The 26,237-nt window shown below is 37.7% G+C and overlaps 1 protein-coding gene across 7 annotated transcripts; it reads left to right on the forward strand.

The window, feature by feature from the left end:
- The first annotated feature begins 1,109 nt into the window (after window positions 1-1,109).
- On the forward strand, window positions 1,110-23,732 carry socs5a (suppressor of cytokine signaling 5a). Of its 7 annotated transcripts, none has more exons than XM_058793875.1 (3): window positions 7,293-7,735; window positions 13,163-13,298; window positions 17,706-23,732. In XM_058793875.1, the coding sequence occupies exon 3, from the start codon at window positions 17,725-17,727 to the stop codon at window positions 19,309-19,311; it is 1,587 nt and encodes a 528-aa protein (XP_058649858.1). In that variant the 5' UTR covers window positions 7,293-7,735; window positions 13,163-13,298; window positions 17,706-17,724; the 3' UTR covers window positions 19,312-23,732. The 7 variants fall into 7 exon arrangements, with proteins under 7 accessions (XP_058649863.1, XP_058649858.1, XP_058649861.1 ...); XM_058793878.1 differs by having other exon boundaries at window positions 7,293-7,526; XM_058793879.1 differs by lacking the exon at window positions 7,293-7,735 and adding an exon at window positions 11,793-12,142.
- The last annotated feature ends 2,505 nt before the right edge of the window (window positions 23,733-26,237 follow it).

Raw genomic sequence — 26,237 nt, forward strand, 5'->3', positions numbered from 1 at the left:
GACCGCTTTAATTTCCCTCAGACATATCATACAATGCTTATTCGATGTTTTTATATATTTTGTACGTTTGTGTATAAATATATACGTTTTAAATAAAACATTTACACCTTTTAAATAAACATTTTGATAAATTCAGTCTAACGTTAAGTACAAATATTTATTCAGTGTAAAGTTACTTACCGGACGCCTGAACTTGACATACACTGTCTTATATCCAACTCATAAAACGTGTTAGGTGGATTTGTTTTTATTAGTTAAGTCAAACATTGACATTCTGAATGTTGACTGGACTTGAAAATAACCATTCATTTAATGTTTTTATATTTGTGAAGACTTAATATAGGTCTTCTCAACTAAGCCCATGCAATAAAATTAGTTCAATTTAAATATTTTTGCCCTTCCAACATTGTTTTTTGACCTTGCATGTACTGTAAAAAATCCAATTAACACTTTAATTTTCTCATAATATGCATTTATTTTTTACCTTATTTGCTCAACTACTCCCAAACGATTCGCTCAACTATTCATTTTTCCAAACCCCTCCTTTGCGTGATGCGATTGGTCTCATTTTAATTTCATTATGCATGTAATGCCTGATAAAGCAGGGTTTGAGAGCGCAGTGCTGCTTTGTGTACAGCCTTACACCCGCTATTTTACCTCTCCAAAAGCGGCACTTAGTGGCAAAGAATGAATTTTCATTCAGACTAACGCAAAAAGACCAACAAGTGCAAACAAACTATGTATGGCTGCAGCCCGGAGACCTGCAAGTTTGAGGGACTTATGCCGCAGGTTGGGAGAGGGAGAGACTTATACACGGTGCACTTTCAGATTTAAAGAGGTCATCAGATGCCCATTTTACACGTTGATATGATTCTTAGTCTTAATGAAAAGTCTATAACATACTTTGGTTAAAATTTCTCAGTGGTAGTGTAAAAAACACCTTTACCCTGTCAAAATCAGCTCTGATTTCATTAAGCTATTAGTCCATGTTGCTTTAAATGCTAATGAGCTCTGCTGACCCCGCCCCTCTCTTCTGTGGAGTGACAAGCAGTACGGTTTACTTTAGCCGCGAAACTGGCTAACTAGCACATTATTAGGAAAGGTAACCCTACTCACTTATTCTGTAGATGAAGCTGGATAACGAATGATTCGCGCCAAGAGCCGCATTTAGGCAGATCGGGGATCATGGCATTCCCTTCAAAACGAAAGTAACGTTAATCCTCTGCGTCTTCAGCGGCTCACATGTCGGGAGTAAATGACGACTGCTATATTCGTTATTACATCCAACAACAGAACACCTCAATCGCTTAATCAGGGATGTTCTTGTCTTCCCCTGTAACCGGAGTCGACACAATGGTGGACTAGTTCACTCAGGGCAGGTCTAAGGTAAGACGGTCTTGTCAATCAACTATCTTGGGAGCTGTCTGTGCAGAACTATGTCATTCTGACAGGAATCTCAAAACAGCCTGATTTGAGAAAGGGGATTTTAATACAGGGATTTTAAAAAAAAAAAACACTGGGTGGATTTTTATCATTATAGGATGGATGTGTACACGCACTTCCAACACACATTTATGTTCAAACAACTTGTAAAGTGAATTTTGCATCCGATGACCCCTTTAAAACTTTGCAGGATGTTTTCATTCACTTAGAGCTGTATTACACACTGCATAAAAGGTCATTTTAAAAAATCCATAATAGGGCACTTTAAGCTCTTTAGTGGATACAAGAGCTAAAAAAAAAAAAAATTGGAAACCTATGTTATTTTTAGTATTATTTATGTGCTTTTATAGTATTTATTAATATTTAAAATTAGCTTTTATTTTTAGATTTTACCTTTTCATTTTACTTTTAGGTTAAGTTTTTGTAATTTTTAGGTGCTTTTGTCAATTTTACTAGTTTTTTTAGCTTTAGTTTTCAGATTTAGTTTTAGTAATTTAGTACAACTTGTACTTATTTATTGATTTGAGTTTTTAATCTAATATTTCTACTTTATTTCAGCAGTATTTCAGTTTACCAAAAAAATAAGAGTTTAGTTTTAGTTAACAATAACAACACTGAATAGATTAAGGCAAGGGCCAGCTATAATAAAGAACAATTTTAAACATTAAGGTTGAAAATGTCTTCACAAGAAAAGAACACCCTGGACAGATGGCCATATATTTAATTTGTATTGAGAAGAATGTGTCTACGAAACATGTCTGTGATGTACAAATAAATTGCAATTTACAGACACATGAAAGGCCACACAGGAGATGTTAAAACAGGAAAAGATATCTGTTCAAATCAGTGTGGATAAGTTCTTCATGCACAGGACTTTTGTATTTGCTGATGACGTGAGGAACGAAAGCTGTGTCGATCACACTTGAGATACAGGCCATATGAGAAACCACATGTTCTGAAACAGAAGCTTCCCTTCACAAGAACATGTATTGTATACAGCGGCAGCCACATTCAGCACGTGGCGATACAAGTTAAGAATTAAACTGAGGAGATTTTATCAGATTTATCAAAAAGTTCATCAAAAAGTGAAATCATGTTATTTACGTTTAAGCCTGTATGACTATTTCATCTGTTGAATTTAAAGGGCATTTTTTTTTTAAAGAATATCATGGTCACTAGAAAAGTTTAAGGTTAGATTGAAGCCAGTAAGAACTTACTTACTTTTATTCAGCAAGGATGTAAAAGTGACAGTAAAGACTTTTACATTGTTACAAACATTTGTACATCAAATACATGCTGTTTGTTTGAACTTTCGATCCATCAAAGAATCCTTAAAAAAAAAAAAAAATCACCACTGTTTCCTCAAAAACAATATTAAGCAGCACAACTATTTTCAACATTGATAATAATAACAAATGGAATGATTTCTGAAGGATCATGTGATGTAATAATGCTGGAAATTCAGTTTAGCCCTCACAGGAATAAATTCCATTTTTAAATACAGGGATGGCCAAAATTATTAGAACACTAGTATTTTCACCAGCTAGAAAATGGTTTAGTTATTTCTATCTTTTACTGTAGTGTGTCAGTAGGAAATATCAGTTTACATGTCCAAACATTCATATGTTTGCCATGAATTGTAATAATGCAGTGAGATTTTTGTTTGCACAAGGAGTCTGACAACAGCCAGTGCTCTACAGAGATCTGATCTCACCATCATCCAGTCTGTCTGAAATGACAGAACAAAATCTAAATCCAGAAGAACTGTGGCAACGTCTCCAAGATGTTTCAAGAGACCTACCTGCAAACAGTACTGTTAAAAGTTTTAGGCACAAAAATGCTGTGAATTGAGGATGCTGTCAAAAATAATTTCATAAATAGATTTTCTTTATCTATTAACTAAATTAAATCAACATTTGGTGTGAGTGAGCATCCTTTGCAGAACAAACTGAGACAGACAGACCTACCTGCAACACTACCTGAAAAACTATGCTCAGGTTCATCTAGGTCAGTGGTTTTCAAACCTGTCCTGCAAGCACCACTGCCCTGCACATTTTTGTCTCCCTTATCAGACACACCTGATTCAACTCATCAGCTCGTCAGAAGAGACCGCAAGACCTAAACTGGGTGTGTCTGACAAGGGAGACATACAAAATGTGTAGGGCAGTGGTGCTTGCAGGACAGGTTTGAAAACCACTGACCTAGGTGAACTTGAGCATAGTTTTTCAGGTAGCTTTGCAGGTAGGCTTCTTAAAGCATCTTGGAGACGTTGCCACAGTTCTTCTGGATTTAGTCTGTCTCAGTTTGTTCTGAGACTGGATGACGATGAGATCAGATCTCTGTGTGGAGCACTGGCTGTTGTCAGACTCCTTGTGCAAACAAAAATCTCACTGCATTATTACAATTAATGGCAAAATGAATGTTTTGGAAATGTAAACTGATATTTTCTACTGACACACTACAGCAAAAGATAGAAATAACTGACTTAAAACCATTTTAGCTGCTGAAAATACCAGTGTTCTAATAATTTTGGCCACTACTGTATATTAAAAAAGAAAATAGACATTTTAAAATTGTAATAATGTTTCACAAAATTACTGTTTTTCATCAAATAAATGCAGCCTTGGTGAGTATAAGAGACTTTCCAAAATGACAAAAAATAAATAAATAAAATGACGAAACGGCATTATATCACAGTATACACGACTCATCCACTATATTTAAATTTTTTTTGGAGGCATATGATAGATTTGTATTGTTTCGTTTTTATTTTGAGTCTTTTTAGTTTTTTGAATTAGTAGATGAAGTTCACAAACCATTGACAAAAAAGACTCAATGATTTGACATTTGTGACCCTGGACGACAAAACATTAACATGACATTAAGTGTCAATTTTTCGAAATTGGGATTTATACATCATCTGAAAGCTGAATAAATAAGCTTTCCATTGATGTATGGTTTGTTAGGATCGGACAATATTTGGCTGAGATACAACTATTTGAAAATCTGGAATCTGAGGGTGCAAAAAAATCAAAATATTGAGAAAATGGCCTTTAAAGTTGTCCAAATCAAGTTCTTAGCAAAGCATATTACTAATCAAAAATTAAGTTTTGATACATTTATGGTAAGAAATTTACAAAATATCTTCATGGAACATGATCTTTACTTAATGTCCTAATGATTTTTGGCATAAAAGAAAAATCGATAATTTTGACCCATACAGTGTATTTTTGGCTATTGCTACAAATATACCCCAGCGACTTAAGACTGGTTTTGTGGTCCAGGGTCACATTTGCATTTATTCATTTAGCAGACACTTTTATTTAAAGCAACTTAAGGTTAGTGAGTAACTTTGATGTCAGACTTTTCACTTCATGAAGCTTTTGCATAATGGTTTGAGATATCTGTGAATATAGTACACAAGTTGCATGACTATAGTTTGGATGCTCTTCATGCTTGTAATCTCCAGGCTTCATTCAATATAACTGTATAGAAAAGAACAGTAGATGCATATTTTTCAAAATTTGAATGAAAGCCATACGGGTTTGGAATGACACAAAGGTAAATCTGGTAAGTCTTTTGTCATGCCAACACTGCAATCTGTAAAACATGAACTCCTTCAAAAGTTCCTTCTTGGCATGTTATTACTATTGAAAATATTATTATGAAATACTATTACTATATTTTAATTTAATGCTGCCTTCCATTCTAGTATCACGCCTTAATTCCGTGGAATTTGTATTTCAGCCAAAGATCTTGTGATTTCTTAGCTCATTCACATCAATTCTCAAAGCATACCAAATAGACCAATGATCTAAATATCCTTAGAAAATCACTTTAAAACAACTCACTCTCTGTAAGTTTTAAAATCTTAGCTTTGAAAGACTTTTGTAATCACTAAAAATGAACAGTTTACAATGCAACAAATCAGATAAAATCAGATAAAATCAAATAAAACGAACACCCGTCATTAATCTCACACTAAAAAAGTACCAACATAACAAATGCAGTGTACAAATAAACCAATCAAATTTGCCTTGTGGTTGAAAAGGGCATTTTTATGTTTAAAGCAGATTAAATCAGTAGAGGGCAGTATATTACTTTTAATTATTCCATAAAGATTAATTGAAACAACTTTACATGAAATGGGAGGTGGGGGTTGACATAGCAAATGACCTAAAATTACTGCATGAAATTTAATAGCATTTTTATATATACCTCCATTTAACAATAACGCTAAGTGCGAACGTTAAAGGATATTTTGTCAGTTCCATCCAAATGTCTCCAAATATCAAGACACAAATTAGTATCCTTCCTGCAATTTATAAGGTTGGACACATTTTTGTCTAATCTTGTTCATGTCAATTTTGCTGACTTAGACTTTCTAAAGTCGCATGGTTAAGTAATCCACAGAGAGCCCTATGAATATCAAAGTATCCGAGTACTGCAAGGAGATGAAAAACACATGTTGTTAGAGTCCAAGCACACATGAGCTTCACTGATTGTAAAGGTCAGTAGTTGACACTGTGGCTTACAGGGGGATTTTAAAGAACAGCCAGCCTTTGTCACACACAGGACATGCACCCATGTCACCTGACTAGGTTGCATGAAGGGGAAACTGGATAAAGGAAGACTCGCTCACATGCTAGTCAACACTGTCTCCTTTTCTTAGAAACTATTTATAGAGAAACTCTTTTGTATTTCACTTCTTATTTACTATTTATAGCTAAATATAATGTCAGGGCGTTTTTTAAAGATGATTTTTCATTACACTCTCAAATCCATTATGACACATTGGATATCTACATAACACAACTGAACAAAATCCAATAAATGAAGTGTTTAACATCCATTTCTTTCAATCGGCAACATTTCTCCATGCAATTAATTGCATACAGTATGGTGTCACTGTGGTTGCTCGTGTTTCTAGTTACATAATCGCCCTACATTACTCTGACTACACACAGATCAAACCACGTTATGCAAGTTACGATCCATTCGCGCGAGTTTATTTTTATGTTGTCAGCACAGAAACTTGACGTCTTAATTTGCGTTTATATATTGTCAATTGAGCAACCAGCTGAGTCCTGAGGCTGTCGTCCATCACTGTCTGGAGCTGGTTTTAGTGAAGCCCGAAAAGTGAACGAGGCGTTCTTTTGAATCGGATCTCTTTTTATGCAGCTGAACCGGTTCACAAACCTCGCCTTAACGATTCGTTTATCGAGCTGAATAGGTCCGGGAGAAAATTGTTCGGACATGCCCAATTCGTGGTAACGTTAGTAAGCCGAAAGGAGAAGATAATTCGAATTTTCAAAGTGAACTGAGAATTTAATGAGGGGAAAGTAAGTTACTTTAATTCGGAAATGCTATAATTAGGCTCATTTAAAATGATTCGGAAGTAGTCCTATGTTTATAACTTTGTACAACATTGTATCTTTTTATATTTGATCAACATAGGAAAGCGAGTTTTGGTTTTAATAAATATCATTGTAACATGTGGAAAGCTTTTTAGCCAAGAATTGTAAAATAGTTTTAGTACATAGGCCTAATTTCAATGTAAATTATGTTTAAAGTGCTTTTATGCATATAAATCATGGCTGCACACTGAACTGAGATATGATATTACAATAAGTAAGCGAAATACCATTATTTATTGTTTTCTTCTGCAGTTATTTATATATATATATAAAAAAACACTATTAAACTGCAAAACGTGCCTATATTTGGCTTTATTGTTCCGAAAGATTCAGGGATCACGTATAGTCGTAAAAGATGTCTGAATCATTTTTGAACCGATTCTCTGAAACCAACTATTCAAACGAACCGACTCGAAATTGATTCAGCCATCCCATCGCTAGCTGGAATTCGAGCGGGGAAGTGACGCTTTCTTCCAAAGTCATTCCCCATCCGTATCCGCCGGAACACAGAACTTCGCGCAATTGGAGTCCCTTGATGTCAGTCAACAGCAGCTTTGCCACCACCTCTCCTGATTCTCTTCTCTGCTGCACTTGGCGACCATATCGGCCGTCAGGGAAAGAAATGCCAACGGGATGAGGGGATCGTAGGCCATGTAAATACAAAATGTAATATGTTTACGAGTTCATCGACACATTGACGCGCAGTTTGCTTTTCGATTACCGCAGTTATGGTCCCAATCGTATCCCGTCCGTGTGTTTTATCCACCACCGTCTCTAGCCTCGGGAAAATGTACCCGACTATTCTTGATAGCATTTTTTTCGCAAACAAAAGAAGACACCCGAAAACACAATAAAAGAGCACGACAGAAGGATCGGTGAGTTTATCTCTCCGTGTGTTGTGAATGCGCATCGGTTATTTCATGTTATGGCGAATGTTCGATGTCTTTTAACTAGTTTTTTATTTCAGTCGGCCCCCTTTCTGATTGTTCGAAGCCGGTTCAACTAACGTTAAAGCAACCAAGAGAAATGTAAAGAGACACTTAAAATGACGTACATTGAGTTATTCAGCACAGACTTAGATTGATGATCCACATATAATTCATGCAATTCAGTGGTTCTAATAGCAAGTGATGTGTGGTGAGAATTATGAAGATATCCAGAAAAATGCCTCTATTTCCATGCCTGGATTGATACCTGCTTGCACTGTTAATGCAAGGGCCTACACTAGTCTATTTAACACGAAAGTTTACGTCGTGTTAGTAAATAAATAATGGTATTCTTTTTTTTTTTTTTTTTTTAATTGACAAATTTAGGCACATGGCAAAAAACTTATTTGTTTATCTGAGGTCTATTAGGTGTATACACATGACAGCTCATGAGATGACATAACATGTCAAACAATAGAAATGCTTGGCCATTGAGTAAATCCAACCTGAATTCAGTAATTCAGTTCTGTGGTATAAATTACTGTTAAGGAGATAAACCTTTTCATCTTTAAGGTGTTTTTTTTTTTTTTTTTTTTTCTTTTCTTAATTTCTTAAATTTCACGTTTTCATAAATTAAAAATTGCACACCAGAATAGATTATTAAAAATATGAATTTTAAGCTAAGAGCATACATTTTATGTAATCAGTGTCACAAATTAACTTTAAACAAATGAAATGTTAAAAACATCTTGATTACTATTAAAGATAAAGTTTAAATTATATTACTCAGTCCAAAGTAAAAAGCACATTTTGATAAAATAAGAGAAAGGTTGTATCAAAGCATAGCTCAGTAGCTTAGTACATATAAGATACATAAATGTAGTTTCATTTGTCTGAGTACAAGGTTTTATTTTTTAAATTTTGCACCCTGTTTTGTCCCACTTCTCACGAATCAGTGCAATGGCAATATTTTGCTGTCATAGGGGCAACTTTTTTTTTTTTTTTATGTGCATATATTTATTTTTACCATGTAAAAAATCGTAATTTATGTTGGATACTATAATTAAATCCGTTCGTTCTGAATTTGAACAATTTTGACCAATATGTGTGAAATGAACTCGTGAAATTAAATTTGAAAGAAGCCATAAATAATCCCAAGATATCATAAGACAATCACCACTAGTATTTGTTTTTGAGACAGATATGTGACAGCTGCAGGTCACTACAGTACGGAAGTTCTAAGTGGCCATGCATTATTATTTTTTTCCTGTCTTGTTTTCTCGTGATGACGACTTAATTTTCTCGTGATCTCGACATAACAAGAGTTGTTCTCAACTAGAACTTCTAGAACTATGATTGGGGAGTTGTATCAGCATACTGTATGCGTTTGGGACAGAGGACCTTCTTAGGTTATTTATAATTTGTGCCATTCATTACTGACATTTAATTAACTTATAAATGTTAAATGCTTGAATAAATATGATAATTTTGCTTGAAAATTTTATCTGTTATCGTTACGTTACTGCTGCACGACTCATCACTGTTTCTCATTTACAACGACGAAAATTAAGTTGTGATAACGAGGATACAACTTTTGTTATTTCGAGATAACGAGAAAACAAGGAAAAAAATAATAATGCGTGGCTGCTTAGAACTTCCGTACTACAGTGTCTGCGGCGAAACAAAACCCATACTGAATCCGTTAATAGAAACTCATGTTATGAAATGTCAAATGTTAGATAACAGAGAAATTCACTGTGCACATTTTAAATATCTGGGATGATTTTGTAACTTCCAAGAGGCAATTTGCTTGTTTAGTTTCTCAGTCAGGTATGTTCGAATTTGCAAAACGTGCATTGATCCAAGTGGTGTCAGGTGGGAAATGTTACTCAATATAGGCTTAATGTCTATCCATATGTCCTAAATAGGGGTTGTGGCCCATTGTTGCGTAAGATAAACGGTGGTGTAACCTCAGTAGGACCATAAAACCTCCTTAACACCACAGCTTTACATAGGTCTCTTTCCCAAAAAGTGTGGTTTGTGGAGTTTGAGTATGCCTGGGAACATTTTCTATTTCTGCAGACCTGCCACAGTGCTAAAGATTGTGGGTTTGTTCTGAAAACAAATTAGCTTTTGAAATTTTACCTGCTAGTTCAGGGTATCACAGATACATTTGTTTGACACGCAAGACAATTAGCAGAGAGTGAGAGGCTCTAAACTCCTGCTGGCGTATTTCCAGGTTAAGGTTAAGGCCTGTCCAGATATTTTAGTTGTCTTGAGCAGGGCTTAGACATTGCAACAGACGTTTCCTAGAAAGCTGCTTCACTACACTAAGTACATCAGTAATACTGTACAGTAAGGCCTCATTAGCTAACATGAACTAACAATGAGCAGTATGTTTTTTACAGCATTTATTAATTATTGTTAGTGTTAGTTAATAACAAACAAAAAAAAAAGTTTAGTGAATTATCTATTGCTAACAGATATTTTTTTTAATAAATGTTGACATTAAAGTGCCCCTATTATGGATTTTTGAAAATTACCTTTCATGCAGTGTGTAAGTGAATGGAAACATCCTGCAAAGTTTTAAATCTGAAAGTGCACCATGTCTTTCAAAAGAAAGAGTCGACTCTGAATCATTGAAACGAGTCGTTTTTAAAACGAATCTCAAGCCGTTTCATGTTGACGTTGACATGAAACATTAGCATATTGCCAGCCCACTTGTTGCGCGTGCAGACCTGGGAAAACTTGGATTTTCGCGTTGGCCTGAATGAAAATGCAAATTCATTCTTTGCCACTAGGTGCCACTTTTGGAGCGATAAAAGCTCACAAACACGGCTTTAAATGAAATCGACCAATCACCGCAAATTAGCATCACGCAAAGGAGGGGTTTGATAAAATGAATCGTTAAACGAATCGTTTGGGAGTCGTTAAGCAAATAAGGTCAAAATAAATGTATATTATAAGAAAATAAGTTTTTTTTTTACCTTGCATGCATTTCAACCTGTTGTTGGGGACTCCCAAAACCAAAATATGAACCTTTCATAACCCATAATAGGAACATTTTAACATATGATTAATGAATGCTGAGCTAATATAGTTAATGTTAACTAATGGAAAAGTATTCTCGTCGCTTCATAACATTCAGATTGAGCCACTGATGATGGAGTATTCTGACGATGTCTTTCATACTTTTCTGGGCTTTGACAGTGTTATTTACTCGGCAGTCAATGGGACAGTAACAAGCCTCCCAGGTTTCATCCAAAATATCTTAAATTGTGTTCCGAAGACGAACTAAGCTTTTACGGGTTTGGAACAGGGTGGAGTAACCCTTTAAAACAAAAAAATGTCTCTTATGCTCACCAAGACTGAATTTATTTGATCAAAAATACAGTAAAAACAGCAATATTATGAAATCTTAAAAATAATCATTTTGTTTTTCTGTTGTCCTAATTATATAATCAGAAAATTCTATAATTATAAAATCAAATGTATATATTTGAAGGTAAAGTTGAATTTTCAGCAGCCATTACTCTAGTCTTGGAAATCATAACTTGCTTTGGCTCAAAATAACAGCATGTATTTGAAATGGAAAACTTTTGTGACATTATGAATGTCTCTACTGTAAGCTTTTATTAGCAGAGATGCATTCAAGTTATAAAAAGTATTAATGAAAAGAAAAATTGGACCCCAAACTTTTAAACAGTAGTGTACATAATGCTGTTAAGTTTGATATTAAAACAAAAATATTTTTCATATTATTACATGAATTATAATTGTGTGATCATATATTAATTATGGTTCTAAGCTTGTTCCTAGCATTTAAAAGGACTAGTGTAGAGTTGAACAGAGATGCCACTTTTTCTTAGAGCAGCTAAATAAAACACATCATTGCTGAGGCTCTGTCCGTCTTATCTGTTGTGCAAGGAAGTACAACCCACCCTGTCTATCTGCTATCCAGGGCATGGATGTTATCATCAACTATCTACCACTTAGTGTACTCATATTTTACTTCATACAATACAGATGTTTTTCATTTCTTATCGTCAGAGAAGGGCATACATTACATCCAGTAGATTCTGCAGTTACAGAAGGTGTATGCGGTTGATAGGGGCTCTTTCTCAATCTCATGTGGTGCTCAGACTTTTATCAAAAGAGCTCAGGCATGTACAGCATACAGGCGAGATCTGTCTGTGAACAGAAGCTGAATTTTGGTGTGAATGTTTGTTTTAAATGAATGTGTAGATTTGTGAGTGTCTGTCCGGAATGAGAACGAGGTGGACTGCTCCGGACTGCTTCCTCTTCTGGCGCTTGGGTGCTAGAGATGTCTGGTGTAGAATTTGGCTGCAGTATCAGGTGAAGGGGGGCGAGACCTGGGGGGACAGTGGGGGCTGGGCCCACGCTACCAGGAAGCTGCATCTCTGGGCAAGGCTTGTTAGCGTTCTTGGTAGCAGAAACCCAAGCTGAGCAGAGAATAGCATAGTATTTAATGGGCTAGTGTTTTGTGATCTGGTGCCAGGATTCATCCACAGACAGTTCTGTTGCATCTTGTCAATGGTAGAACAAGAGGAACACAAGAACAGATCTACTAATCCATTAATGTGCTCTAACTGGTTAAATCAAAAACTTAAGTCAGGGAGTGCAGAGTAATGAGGGTTTAAATTGGTAAGTACAGAAGTATCAAGAATTGCTGTTATTTAGCTTGTCTGTCTGTCTGTCTGTCTGTGTCTGTGTCTTAAACTGCCATTGGAAAAGTAGAATTTATGGGGTAAATGTAGGATTTGAAAAAGCCATTCTTAGTATTTAAACTCATCTCATTGCACTGCGTTTCTGCAGTATGCATTTGCTAAAAAAGCTTGAATGAAAATGTACTATGTAAATATAGGGGAAATAAACAACTTATGGTGGTTATGGCTTAAGTATTTGATGATTATGATGTAATTAATAGTTAGCATGTATTATTCTAATCTATATAATCATTAGTTCAATGTTTATAGAATGAGTGGAATCTGTAATGTAGAGTGAATCGGTTGTTACAGCTTTTTTCTTGTATTATATTTGTAGTAATGTGTTTTCTTGTAGTAATGTACAATATACAAGTACATATCTGTATTTAATTAAATCCAAAAATTCTAAAGTTCTAACACTTTATAACTACATTACTTAAAATATTTCAAATATATTACAAACAAATGTAGAAATTAATGGTTATGACGATCTCAGTAAATTCCTTTTTATAGTGAGATCAGGACCAGAAGCTTCAGGACTAAATGCAAATGTTTTCATATTAAGTTCAATTTTTAAGATTTTGGATTTCCATGTTGCTAATCAAGTCATTAAATTTGTTACACTGATCATGTGAACTCTTTTGTACAGATAGTCAGATGTTCTTCCACTGAAGCACAAGATGCTCTTTGGATCATTCTCAAATCATGCTGAGGAACATGATCATCAGGTTTGACAGACTTATGGAGTTCATGCAGCTTGAGTACTGCTGTCATTGAAGTAATGCGTAAGTGTGCAAACCAAGTACTGAGAGATTTTTAAATATTTCAGTTAAGCAGATAATCCTGTAAGTAATGAAACAAATTTGTATTTAAATGAGAAGCATTTTCACTTTGTGTTGCCCATAGGCCCTCTGTAGAATCAATTGGTCTTTATTTCAGTCCTGATATTACAATATCAGGATTGTAATATATTGTAATATAACTATATATGTAAGTATTGTAATATAACTATATGCATAAGTATATAGGTATATTGGTTCAACTATATCAGCATCTCAATCCTGAATGGCAAATTCCTGGGTAATTTATAGTGTCTGTTTGGGTATGATTTCCACTTGAGGAAGGGGCATTGCCTTTGCCAATATGCTGTCTCAACCCATTTTTTGAGCCAAATATTTTAAAATAGTTTTGTTTGTTTGCTCTTGGGGTGCGGTTCTGTCTCTTAGCCACACAAGGGAGCCCCACAGCCAAACATGAGCCTCCCCTGTGTCACGTGCACAGTATAAGAAAACATTATGGATGGAAACATTCGACAAAACAGCCGGATTCATTACATCATGTATGTGTTATAGGTTATTGCCAAGATTACCATTGCATATAATATATATACACATCCTTCTAAGACACATTTGCAATTCTTTTACATGAAAGCCCCTTAGGTATGAACATTGCATGGTTGAAGGGTGTACTCTAGTTCTGGTCTTTTGCTCATGGGTTTTCCTAAGACAGTATATTGAAGATCTCCACAGTTGGTGTGTGTTGGGAAGTGGTTGACTTCAGGTGATAGACTTGGCCTTTGAGACCAGAGTGCACTAGGAAGTTAATGTACATTCACTCTGGTGTGCCTCCCAACCACATTTGCCAAGGCTATGTTATATAATATCAATTTACCACAGTTCTAGTCATTTCAGTAGTGCTAACGTTGGTCATGCAACACTTTTTGCGCAACAGTCTTGTTTCAATATGTATGCAACTTTTTTGATTGAGAATCTAGGCAAAAAAACAAATGACCCTTGGCTTCATATTTAGCACGAAGTTTCACAAAATACATCTTAATGAACTCTTTGACCCCTTTTCATGAACCCCTCTGACCTCCCTGCACAGAGTTTTACATATGTTATGTAGTGTAAGGTCTTTCTGGCAGTGGAGCAAGTTTCTGAGTTTGGGGGAAAGGTTAGGCTTGTTGGCCTCTGTGCACATTGTCGCCATAGCTGCACTGCCAGAGCTGAACTTTGATTTATGGTCATTCTTTATGCTGTCAGACTGGCTTTGAAAGGGACAAAGACAGGGTAACCAGAAGGAAGATTATCAGAGTTAATAGGATTTTACTGTATGTGCACTCATGTACCGTACTGACATTGAGCAGCAAGTTCTGCCAAAATGTCACCATGTCCAGTATTTAGAAACATGAATGAAGGTGAGGGTTTAAAAGTACAAGGGTATTATGACTTGCTTTCTTTTTTTAAATATAGCTTGTAACTTATCCAGTTGAAAGAGAATTTCAATTCTCAATTAAAGTTGAGATCCCACGCCATTTAGCTACTGTAAGTACATTTATTACTTTTACAGGCTACTAACCTGATGACCACAAGAATAAAGGATGAATCCACCATGATATTAAAGCAACATGTCTATAAAAATTTAGGGTTATGCAAAATTCAGGATTAATGAAATATCTCTCTCTCAGTTCAGGAGTTGGAATTTGACCGAATGAGGAATCTGCCTGTCTTTCATGGCTGTTTATACTTTATTTTTTGGACAAGACTGGGCTCGAACTGAAGTCCGTCTCAAGTCCGAGTCCTGGACCATATTTTCAGGAGCATTTGAACTGCACCCTTACTCAAATGAGCTGGTCTCGACTAGTCATAGAATATACGGTCTTGGACTCGTCCTTGAGATGGACTCAATTATTGTAACACTGCAAACAAACCTTTGTACATTAAAAAATTCTGTAATTTTAACTATACAATTTTACAGAATTGTCCGCACCTCCCACCCCTAATCAATATCAGAATCCATTCTGATACCAGTTGCTGATTTTCTGTCAGCATCACAAGTCATAAGTTTGTCCAACTGAAATTTGTAGGACATTTACACATGATACCCAGCAGCCTCTAAAAAACATGACACCATCCTTTGCCTCTCCACTATCTGAGAGAAGGTGTATTATGCACTGTAGCCCTTTCTCCCACATGACCTACATTCTGTTGTTCTTTTTATCAGCAGACTTGATGAACTATCATTAATTATTTATGGCAGTTTTTCTCTCTAGTTCAGGCTTCTCTTGTTGTGACACATTTTACATTAAATAATTTAAAGTCCTGGTTTTTGATTGAAAATTAATGCAATGACATGCTTTGATGGTTATTTTATGGGGGCTTTTTTGTTTTTAATATTATGTTATTGGTTTTATTACTCTCTTGGCTTTCCATAGAAAGACATGCACTTGGCTAATATAGCTTGCTTTGTGTTCAGAGGTGGAAAGTTCATCCTGTGAAAGGGTGGGTTATCCAGAGTACATGTGCGCTAAAAAAAAAAAGCTAGTTTTTCTGGGCACATGTAGTTCTTGAGCTCATGCTTCACCTGGAGGCAATCACTACTCTATTTTTTGCTGACTCGCACGTTTGGCCTGTTCTGACTTTTTGGTCTGGTCTATCATGGTGTTGCTTTTACAATTACATGTGAATAACTGCAAGTGAACAGTTAAATTAGCTCAAACTCATGCACAAATTCATGCTTATGTTTGGGAAGAGTGCATGAGCTTTTTCAAGATTATTAACATTAAAGCCAAATCAAAAGTTCTTTTACACAATGATTAAGGAAGATAGGATTTACAGAGCACATGCAAAATCTCATTTTGTTCATTAGCTGCTGAGTGCTCTGCTGTGGCAAGTCGTCAGAAAAAGACAGGCCCAGACCGGCATTGTAACTCAGCCCACGGCAGCATGTTGACTGGGAGCAGTTCCATGAGTTCATTTTTAGCGCTGGCCTTGAGTCTCAGTGAGTCTGCCTGGCAACACTTTAATCACTTAGGGCCTGTTTACACCTGGTATTAACATCCGTCTTGGGTGATCCAATCTTAAGTGGTCAGTCGAGAAAGATTGTCGTATACACCTGGAATTAACATACGTCTCCTGTGACCACTTAAGATTGCATCATATATTGAGTGATTGTCACTGCCTGTTGATGTATCATAAAAAATATTAACGCTTTGCAGTTGTTATGCTTATTGTTTTTTTGTTTTTTTTTTGAGTATTTTAATGTCTATATTAGTTGATGTTTAATTATGCTTCATCTGTAACTGTGTGAGAGTTCACATTAATTCACTATCATAGCCATTATGTGCAATTATTTTTTATATTATGTTTTATTGTGGTAATTTTTTTTAATATATGTTGGTAAGTCTTTCATATGTTGGACCCATTTAAATCAATAAATGTTTCTTTAAAAAAAATACAAATTTTGTTGGCAAAGTATAAATATGTGTAAATTGGTTTAATGAATGATTGTTCAGGTTACATCTGGATATATTAACAAGTACTAAACAGGCAAAATGGTTACATTTGTTTCTGACTTCCTCTGAACGTGGAATAAACATTTTATATTTAGAATTAACTTGTGATTAGATTACCCAAGATAGACGTATAAATGGGGCCTTAGTCAACCCACATGCACACTCTTATGTCTGTGCTGCTGCTTTTTTTTTGTACTTATAGCTACACTATATTGCCAAAAGTATTGGGTCACCCCCTTCTAATGAACAGGTTTGACTAATTTACTAATTTTACTAATGCAGATCTTGAGCCAAAAACTCTTTACCAAACACCAATGACTTGTACATACACTATATGGACAAATGTATTTCTTCTTTAGAACAGAAAAGGGCACTTCCAAAACTGTGGCAACAAAGATGGAAACACAATTCATGTATTTAAAAATTGTATTTCCATCTCTGTTGCAACAGTTTTGGAAGTGCCTAAAATGACTGTACCCATGTGTAGAAGTCATTGGTGTTTGGTAAAGAGTTTTTGGCTCAAGATCTGCATTTAAAGTCGCACCAGAGGTGTTCAGCTTGGATTAGGACTTGGCTTTCTGCAGACCAGTCAAGTTCTTCCACACTGACTAATTCAATCATTTCTTTTTGAACCTTGCCTTATACACAGAGGCATTGTCATGTTAGAATAGAAAAGGGTCCTGTCCAAACTGATGCTTTAAAATTAGAAGCACACAATTCCCTGGAATATCATTATATGCTTAAACATTAAGATTTGTACTCATGGAAATTACTAAATTAGTCAAACCTGTTCATTAGAAGGGGGTGACCCAATACTTTTGGCAATATAGTGTAGATGGTTTTCATCTCATTGGGATTTGACATCATGTACTAATAGAAGTCTGACTTTTTGTTCCAGATCCAGGTGCCTCCACCTCATGGAGAAGGTTGGCAAGGTGTGGAGCAACCTTAAGAAGGGATGTCAATCTCTGCTCCACACAGATGGGGGTTCTCGCATTGAAACGCCACCACAGCTTCAACCGCAAACAGACACGGTATGCCAGAGTGTGGACAAGGCCCAGGGAGACAGCACGTTGGAGGCTGCTAGTCCCTCTAGCGGTGTGGCGGCACTCCCTCTAGTGGCATGGAGGACCGGTGGGAGTGTTACACGACAGGGCCATAACTGTGTAGTAGATGTACCCCAGATACTAGAGATCACAGTTGAGCAGGATAACGAAGATGCTCGTGCTCCCTTGGGAGCCCGCAGAGACTCTTACTCGCGTCATGCACCTTGGAGTGGAAAGAAGAGACACTCATGTTCCACTAAGGCTCAGAGTTCTCTGGAGACCACAGATCGGCGATCGGGCCGGTCTCGGCGCAGACATGGGACTGGTAGCAGCCGTGAAGAGCTGGAGTCAGGGGCAGCACGCTCCCTACGGCAACAGATTCATGATACAGTGGGCCTGTGCCTCCCACTGCGCTCATCCTCTCGGAACACTCACCTTCCACCACCCAAACGTAAGATACAAATCACAGAGCTGATGCTGGAGACGTGCCCCTTCGCACCAGGATCAGACCTTGCCCGAAAATGGCACCTCATTAAACAGCACACAGCACCAGTCACAGTGACATCAGTAGATTCATCCTCAGATGCTTGCGGTGCTACCTGTGCATCGCCGGAAGATGAGGAAGAGCGCTTGAGAGAGAGAAGACGACTCAGCATCGAGGAGGGTGTTGACCCACCTCCAGATGCCCAAATCCACACATTAGAGGCTATCACAGCCCCTCTGGCTTCCCTTTATAAACTGGGACCTAAGTTGGCCCCTGGAATGAGTGAGACCCTAGGTGATAGTCGGGGGGCAACAGCAGCTAGCTGTGACTCTGAGGATGACGATACCACCACTCTTTGCTTGCAAGCTCGCAGGCCCAAGCAGCGACACGCTTCGGCGGAGGGCCTCCTGAGCAGCAAGCAACAGGGGCCTTGGAAGGTGCACACTCAGATTGACTACATCCACTGCTTGGTTCCAGATCTGCTACAGATCACAGCACTTCCCTGCTACTGGGGTGTGATGGACCGTTATGAGGCTGAAGCGCTGCTGGATGGTCGGCCCGAGGGAACCTTTCTCCTGCGAGACTCGGCTCAAGAAGACTACCTGTTTTCCGTTAGCTTCCGGCGCTATGGCCGTTCACTGCACGCACGCATCGAGCAGTGGAATCACAACTTCAGCTTTGATGCACACGACCCTTGTGTGTTCCATGCAGCCACCGTCACGGCACTCTTGGAACACTACAAGGACCCTAGTGCTTGCATGTTCTTTGAGCCATTGCTCACCGTGCCTCTCCACCGGACCTTCCCATTTGGCCTGCAAAGCCTGGCTCGATCAGCCATTTGCAATGGGATCACCTACGATGGCATCGGGGCACTGACACTGCCCCCTGCTCTGCAGGACTACCTCAGGGAGTATCACTATAAGCAGAGGGTGCGCGTACGCTGGCTTGAGAGGGAGCCAGTCAAGGCCAAGTGAGGCAGGGCAGATACTTCTCAGCTCTCCAGCAGGAGTAGTCCATTCAGCACTTTGCAGAGGTGGAGGAATTACAGTTGTTTTTTGTTTTCATTTTTTTGTGGGGGGAAGGGGTTGGATGTTCGGGGTTAAAAGGAGGGACCTGTAACTGAACACTATATAAGCTTCTATCATTTTTTGTTATCACTCTAACAAACAAAGAAATTACATATACAGTGGCTCTCCAATGTACACATTTCACTATAGCTTCTGGACTAGGAAGAAGCAGCAGAGGTCTTAGTCTAATTTTCCCTTCTCCCTCAGTTCCCATGGCTGTGGGGGAAATCTGCAGATACAGATATTTTCATGCCCCTCCACTTATTCACTGTTTGACTATGTGGTTTATAGCCATTTCACTTTATTCGTGTTGTACCGTTCACCTGCCCTTAATTCCCTTGCATTAAATTTGCATTGTTAATGCTTATTCAAAGTAGCATTGTGGACAAATTTTGAGGGGAGGGGAAATGAAGGGTGATTTTCAAATATTGCTTTCCCAGCTTCTTTCATCATCCTTAGCTTTCATGGTGCTCAGTGGTTCCTATGGTAACATTCTGTGCTCATTCCGTCATTAAAGGAGGAGGCATTCTAGAGCAGGACACAGAAAGGCTTTCACCCTGCTCAGTGAGAACGAGACTGAGAAATCCATGAAAGATGGATTGACCTTAAACCATGTGTCCAGAGAGCTTTTGGGAATGTGTTGCAGTGGAGAGAATGGTTCTGTGGCATTCTGCTTCCAGGAAGCGCTAAGGATGATGTGTACAACGTGATGCGGTGTGATGTGAGAGCGCTTGGTTTTCAAAAAACATAGTTACTCACACTCTGCGTTCTGTTGCTGTCAGTATGTTTTGTAATCATTAATTCCTACCACTAATTGCACAGGGGGGGTGACTAATTCTGTATCGTCTTTTTTTGTGTTGATTTGAATGGTCTGTCAGTGCCCTGGAAGTTGGGCGCTGATTGAGAGCACTTTAACTTAACTGTGCTTATGTTAGTGGGTGAAGCAGAGGCAATACATAAACCTACTACACTGGGACCATTGTTTTAGGCATAAACACCCTCCTATATAGGAATAAACACTCTACACTCACTTTGTCTAGCCCACATTGTTCTAGAGAGGACAGAGTAAGTTTTGAGGTGACCCCATCAGTGCCATTGGATTTGGGTCAAGCTGGCTTGTTTAGCTTGATTTTGGGATGATTTAATAATTGACTAAAAGGGATAGTTCACCCAAATATGTCACCATCATGTCGTTCCAAACCCGTAAGACTTCCATTCATCTTCAGAACACAGATAAAGGTTTTTTTGGGATGAAATCTGAGCGCTTTCTGATCCTTTTTAAAGATGGTCCCTACTACCTTTCTGGGCCTTGAACATGGTAGTTGTGTTGCTGTCTTTGCAGGAAAGCTCAGAAAGCTCTCGGATTTCATCAAAAATTTGTGTTCCGAAGATGAACGCAGGTCTTACAGGTTTGGAACGACGTGAGGGTGAGTAATTAATGACAGAATTTTCATTTTTTGATTGAACTATCCCTTTAATGATCTGTAGTCCATTTTTCAGGTTCTTTTTTGAAAGCAACTAGGAGTAACGTTCAGGATTTAAAAATAATAGAGTATAATGACATTATTGGCCCCTAGGCCAAGACCAGCTTCTTTATCAATTTAGAATCAGCCATATCTGCACTTGAATTTCTTTGACTAAAATGAGGGATTTCAAATGCCACAGGTGTTTTTGATGAATGTGGGAAAAAGGAAAAGACAGATTTCTAACTCTCATGCCGTTTGCCCCATCGAGACCTAAATCACTTAAGCAGTGTGCCTTCATACATCTAAAGCTTTTAGTTCATCATATGGTGCATTCAGTGGATGTTACTAACAGTGGTCCGATTGGAAAAGACATTTTTTCCAATGACAGTTCCTGCACTGTGAGACATCCTCTTCATGGGCCTGGTGCTGATGTATGATGTATTTTGAGTACTGCTAGGGATATGACTATTGATTCCCACATCTTTCTGACTTGTTTTCAATTGATGAGATCAGGTAGAACTGCCAAATGCTCAGCTCAGGCTCGCAACACCTAAACAGCAGTGTGGTACCGTGCGACTATAACCAGCTTTGTGTGCTTGTGTGAGTGTGTTGCACTGCACCTGACCTCCCTTGTCAACCGCAAGAGACTTCTGCTGACATGAAAATTTTTACGTTATCCGTTCCTCCCAGGTAACACTAATCCACAGTCTATCCTGATGCATTTAAAGTCGTCTTCCTGCACGTTATCCCATTGAGTCTTTTCCTTGCACAAGAAAGGATGTCAGGGTCATCCTGAAAAGAATTCAAAGACCTGAGGAGGGAACTTTGGGGCGACGGTGACTCGCCACTGTGTGGTTTGTTCCCCCTCACCTCCTCTCTTTCTGTAAGGTGTGGGTGAAATTAGTGCAATTTAGACTGATCCTTGGCATAGTTGGAGGTTGTGAAGCAGGTTTCAGGTTGACATGGCATCTGAAGGGGCCAGCTGTCCTGCTTACCGTTCACCTGTAAAAGTGTCATGCTTGGCTTCGCTCCAGACACTCCTCGCTGCACTAACTCATGTACCTACCTATACCTGTGTGTACCAATTTTCATCAGGGGTGGAACATTTGCTCAGTCAGATGGGGGCAGAGATGGGGTCCTGGTGCCTCTTCTCTCTCCCCCAGGTTTCCCTAGTTTTACTAAAGACTTAATGGATTAAAATAGATGTCTATCTATCTATCTATATATATATATATATATATATATATATATTGATACAGATTTTAAAATGAAATATTTTTTAATATTAGTAACTGTAAAGAAAATGCAATAATGTTCTTGGGCTTAGCTCTAATGGTGACCCATGTGAAAACTGATGTGAATTGTCTGAGAAGTCGGTCTCCTTTGAAATTGTCTTCAGGTTAGGATCATTATGTTCACATCATAAGAAAAATGGACGTGGTGCAATGTGTCATAAAGGTATGAGAGGGAAACTATAGATTAATGTGACCAAAGGTTTAAGTTTGGTGAAAAAGTGTCAATGCGATTGCTTTTAGATACCATCCTCACAAAATGATTACAAAAATGTTCTAAGGGTAAACATTTTCAAAGTTAAAAAGGGCCTTGTTTAAGACCCCAAAGGTGCTAATTGGCTCACTGTATGGATTTATTAACTTTCAGAAGTGCCTTTTCTTAAATTTTCTTACCCTTTCTTCAAGGTCCCTGGTCTGGATAACTTGCATGTTGCAGCAAATTAAAGCAAAATTCCCTGTTGTAGAAAATGCAACAAAACATATGCATTAGTTTTATTTGTTTTTATACAAGTGTGTAGTTGTGTGCCACAAGAAAGTTGAAAATATCTCAAATAATTAGCCTGCACAAAACTTTTAATCCCCCATATTTTAGTACCCAATTTAAAGTTTGGATTTGCTATCAGAACAATGCAGTTAAACATGATTCTGAAATATTTATAGACCATCAGGTGTATGATTGACTCAAGAGATCAGTCAGCATGAATGGAGACTTTATCACAAATCACAAAGCAAGATGAAAGGTCATGATTCTCAGATGTGATACCAAGGCTTAGATTGGCTCACACGATATACACCTGTCAATAAGCTGGTGTAGCTGGAAGTCGATGTTAAAATATTAGAGAAAAAATCATTTTGTGTGCAGAGCCTTGCACATTACCAACAGGAAAGGTTTTCTGTTCAATATTATTTGATATGTTTCTGTATACAAACTATAGGGAGGTTGTGTTCGACAATGTTTAGACAGAAATAAAAGACTGACTTGGCTGTCTGACTTGTATTAAATTCTGGTGAATCCGTTTCAGATTCAATAAATCACAAGCATCATCATGGTAACTATGTTACTGTAAAGCTCTATATGCACATTTGTTTTAGAGAAAGGGGCTGAAGGTGAGGTTTAGGACTGGGATGACTTCTGCGCCACCCATGACCTGCCTCTGTATTTCTGATTGGACCCTTGGGACTAGCCCCTCAAAACACTTGCTGAAACACGCACCATGGATTATCTGGAGTGACGTGGTTATCACTGTCTCTTACCATCTTATGTTTCAATTATTATTTTTTTATACACTGCCCAAGGTTTGTACTGTATGATGTAATTACTCGCACTTGATGTCCTTTCTCTTATCTTTCCTTCATTCTCTCCAATGTACAGTTAATGGTCCCTACTCCCAGGCTGTTACTAAGTTGCTCTGTTGTATTTTGTTTGACTTTGGGTTACAGTTTGCTGTTTTTGGGGGGCAGAGGGTTGCAGCTCCGCATGCCCCTCTTTCACCAGTACCTGTCACTCTTGGTGCTCTTGGCTTATGCTTTTTTGTCTTAATATTCAAAAATAAAAGTGTTGTACGTGTAATCTGTTTTCCTTGATTTCCTTTTTTATTTAGCACACTGTGATACCAGGTTGCTTCTACCAGGATTTATTAAATAAAATCTATCAATTTTGAAAATTTAGATGGAAATTTTGAATATTTGAAAAGGTCACCTCTATTATTTTATTTTGCGAGAGATCTTAAATGAAAATGTTAATGCATTTTAAATTACATCTTTTTTGTTTTTAGTTAGCACTTGCTTAGCAGTGTATTAACTTAGCATTGTCAATAGCAAAATCAATTCACTAGAGCAATTAAGATATGATAATGTGCTACATTTTTGATTAGGCATTGAGGAAAGGGATCTTGCATGACTCTAAGACTGAAGGCAGTGTCAGGTTGTCATGCGGTGTGTTCTGTTGAAATCAGGTAAAATTAGTAAATTGGTTCAGTTTATCCGCAGCAGACCTTTTTAATAACTGAAAGGCTGCATTGATTGAGGAGGAGATGGAAGATGGGAGGTAGGTGGGAAAAGATGATGTAATCTCGATCTAATGCACTAGCCATATCGAACCAGTATTATGTAATGCACTTCTTACCAATTCTGCATTAATCTACGTTCTATGCGTATTCGGGACGCTTCAGGTCAGTGGGTAAATGTGTAGGGACCTGCAGGAGTTCAGTGTGGTTGGAGTCTGCCTTGAAGACACTGTACTGCGCTATAAATATACCCAGACATCTGGACCTTGCCAACATTTAGAAGTTCACAGTAAGGTTCTCATGGTCTTGTGTTAGCCACAATGGAATAACTGTGCTCAAGTGACATCTGGTTCATCTGGTCTCGTCATCCAGCTCAAACAAGGTAAGAAAAGAAATAACTAACCTTGTTTCTTTCTAGCAGCCAAGACACCTAAACACTGATTTTAAAAGATTCGTCTTCTGTCTTCTGCTAGTGACTTTTGACCTTTAGAAAAAGAAAAATCTTATTAATTTACCTTCAGGGCCTCTGTAATGCTTGGCTCTACCCCCTTGTAGCTCAAAATACCTTTTTTTTTTTATTGGCTGTTTCGTAAGTTCGTAGAAAATGTCCCAGGACACTCACCTCTTATTGCTGGACCCAGTGTTGAGATTCCCTCCTCCTTGACTCTGTGATACTATAATATGTTGTCAGTTCATCATTAAAGCTCTCCGTCTTTTTCGCAGAAACGGGGAGGGCAAGGGTCGGGTTGCATTCTCTCCTCTGCACGCCATGTCTGGTTGGGGTTTGTAAGACACCCGTGTAATGGGCAGTGCACTACCAAAAGACACGCAGTAAACCTATTCATCAAACAATCCACATCAAAGTTGTCCTCTTGAAATTAAGTATATTTTCTTTTTTTTCTTTTTTTTAAAGCCATCTGCTTTTTGCTCGATTAAACTTGATACAGTAACTAAGTCTATGATTTGCTATTGATTAAGGGTTCTAAGAATTCGACTGTTCTCACACACACACACACACACAGACAGTTCCTGACAGGAGCAGGTCTCTTTTGGAGGTCTTAAGTTCTAGGACCTCATTTATAAAATGTTGCAAAGAAACCATCCTATAGTTGACCTTATACTATCATCTCTCAAATATGCCTCTCTCTCAGATGTGAAATCTATGAATTGCAAATGATCTTGAACTTGTACACAACTGAATGGTTTTAGCTGTCTGCCTTGTAAACGACTCAATAAATCATTAATGTCATTAGCATATAAAAGATCACCAGTCATCATCCAAATCCTTTCATTTCGAACAGCGAGCTGCAAAAACAGCTTACATTTCCAAAAAGTGAAGTACAAAAGTTCCAAAAAGTATGCATGTCTGCTCAGACCTTGACGTGACGCTAAGCACTTTTCCACGTCAAAGGCAGTTTTTACAAATACATCCGTTGGAGTGGATTTAAGTGCATGCACACTCTTAAGACCAGATCTGTGTGTACGCACACTTTATAAATGAGGCCCCAAGTGTGGACACCAAAGAGGAATTTGTGCCATCTGAAAATCTGCACTGTAGCTGAATGATTTTCAGAAGACACAAAACTATAATTGTCTTTCTGAATTTTCTGTCAAACGATGACTTCTTTAAGGAACAGTTAACCAAAGGAATGAATATTCTGTTGTTTACTCTTATTTAAAATTTGTATGATGTTCGTGAGGAAAAAAAGGACAACTGTAGGCCTACTTGCAATACAATGAGTATAAATAGAAGATTTCAAGCTTCAGAAAGGATGCAAAAGGACCATAAAAGTATGTGATAGTAGCCTATGCAACTCTTGCACTGTATTTAAAGCCATATAAAGGCATGCGATATCATACCGAAATTAAAGTCACCATTCACTTGACAGCTTCATAAGAAATAACGAGTGAATCCTTCTTTTCATCCAAATCTTTTTAAAGGGGTCATGAACTTTTTTTTTTTTAACATCAAAAAACATAATTTAGAAGGGTATTTTCTGTCCTGTTTTGATCCCCCTCATTGGAATGCTCTGTTTGAATAGGCATGGCGGATTATAGACTCAGAAGTA

Source organism: Onychostoma macrolepis, chromosome 12 (genome assembly GCF_012432095.1).
Source record: "Onychostoma macrolepis isolate SWU-2019 chromosome 12, ASM1243209v1, whole genome shotgun sequence".
Lineage (NCBI taxonomy): Eukaryota > Metazoa > Chordata > Actinopteri > Cypriniformes > Cyprinidae > Onychostoma > Onychostoma macrolepis.

Bases quoted from the DNA above. Each gene is read 5' to 3' on its own strand.
- socs5a (XM_058793880.1), top strand. From the start codon at position 17,725: ATGGAGAAGGTTGGCAAGGTGTGGAGCAACCTTAAGAAGGGATGTCAA.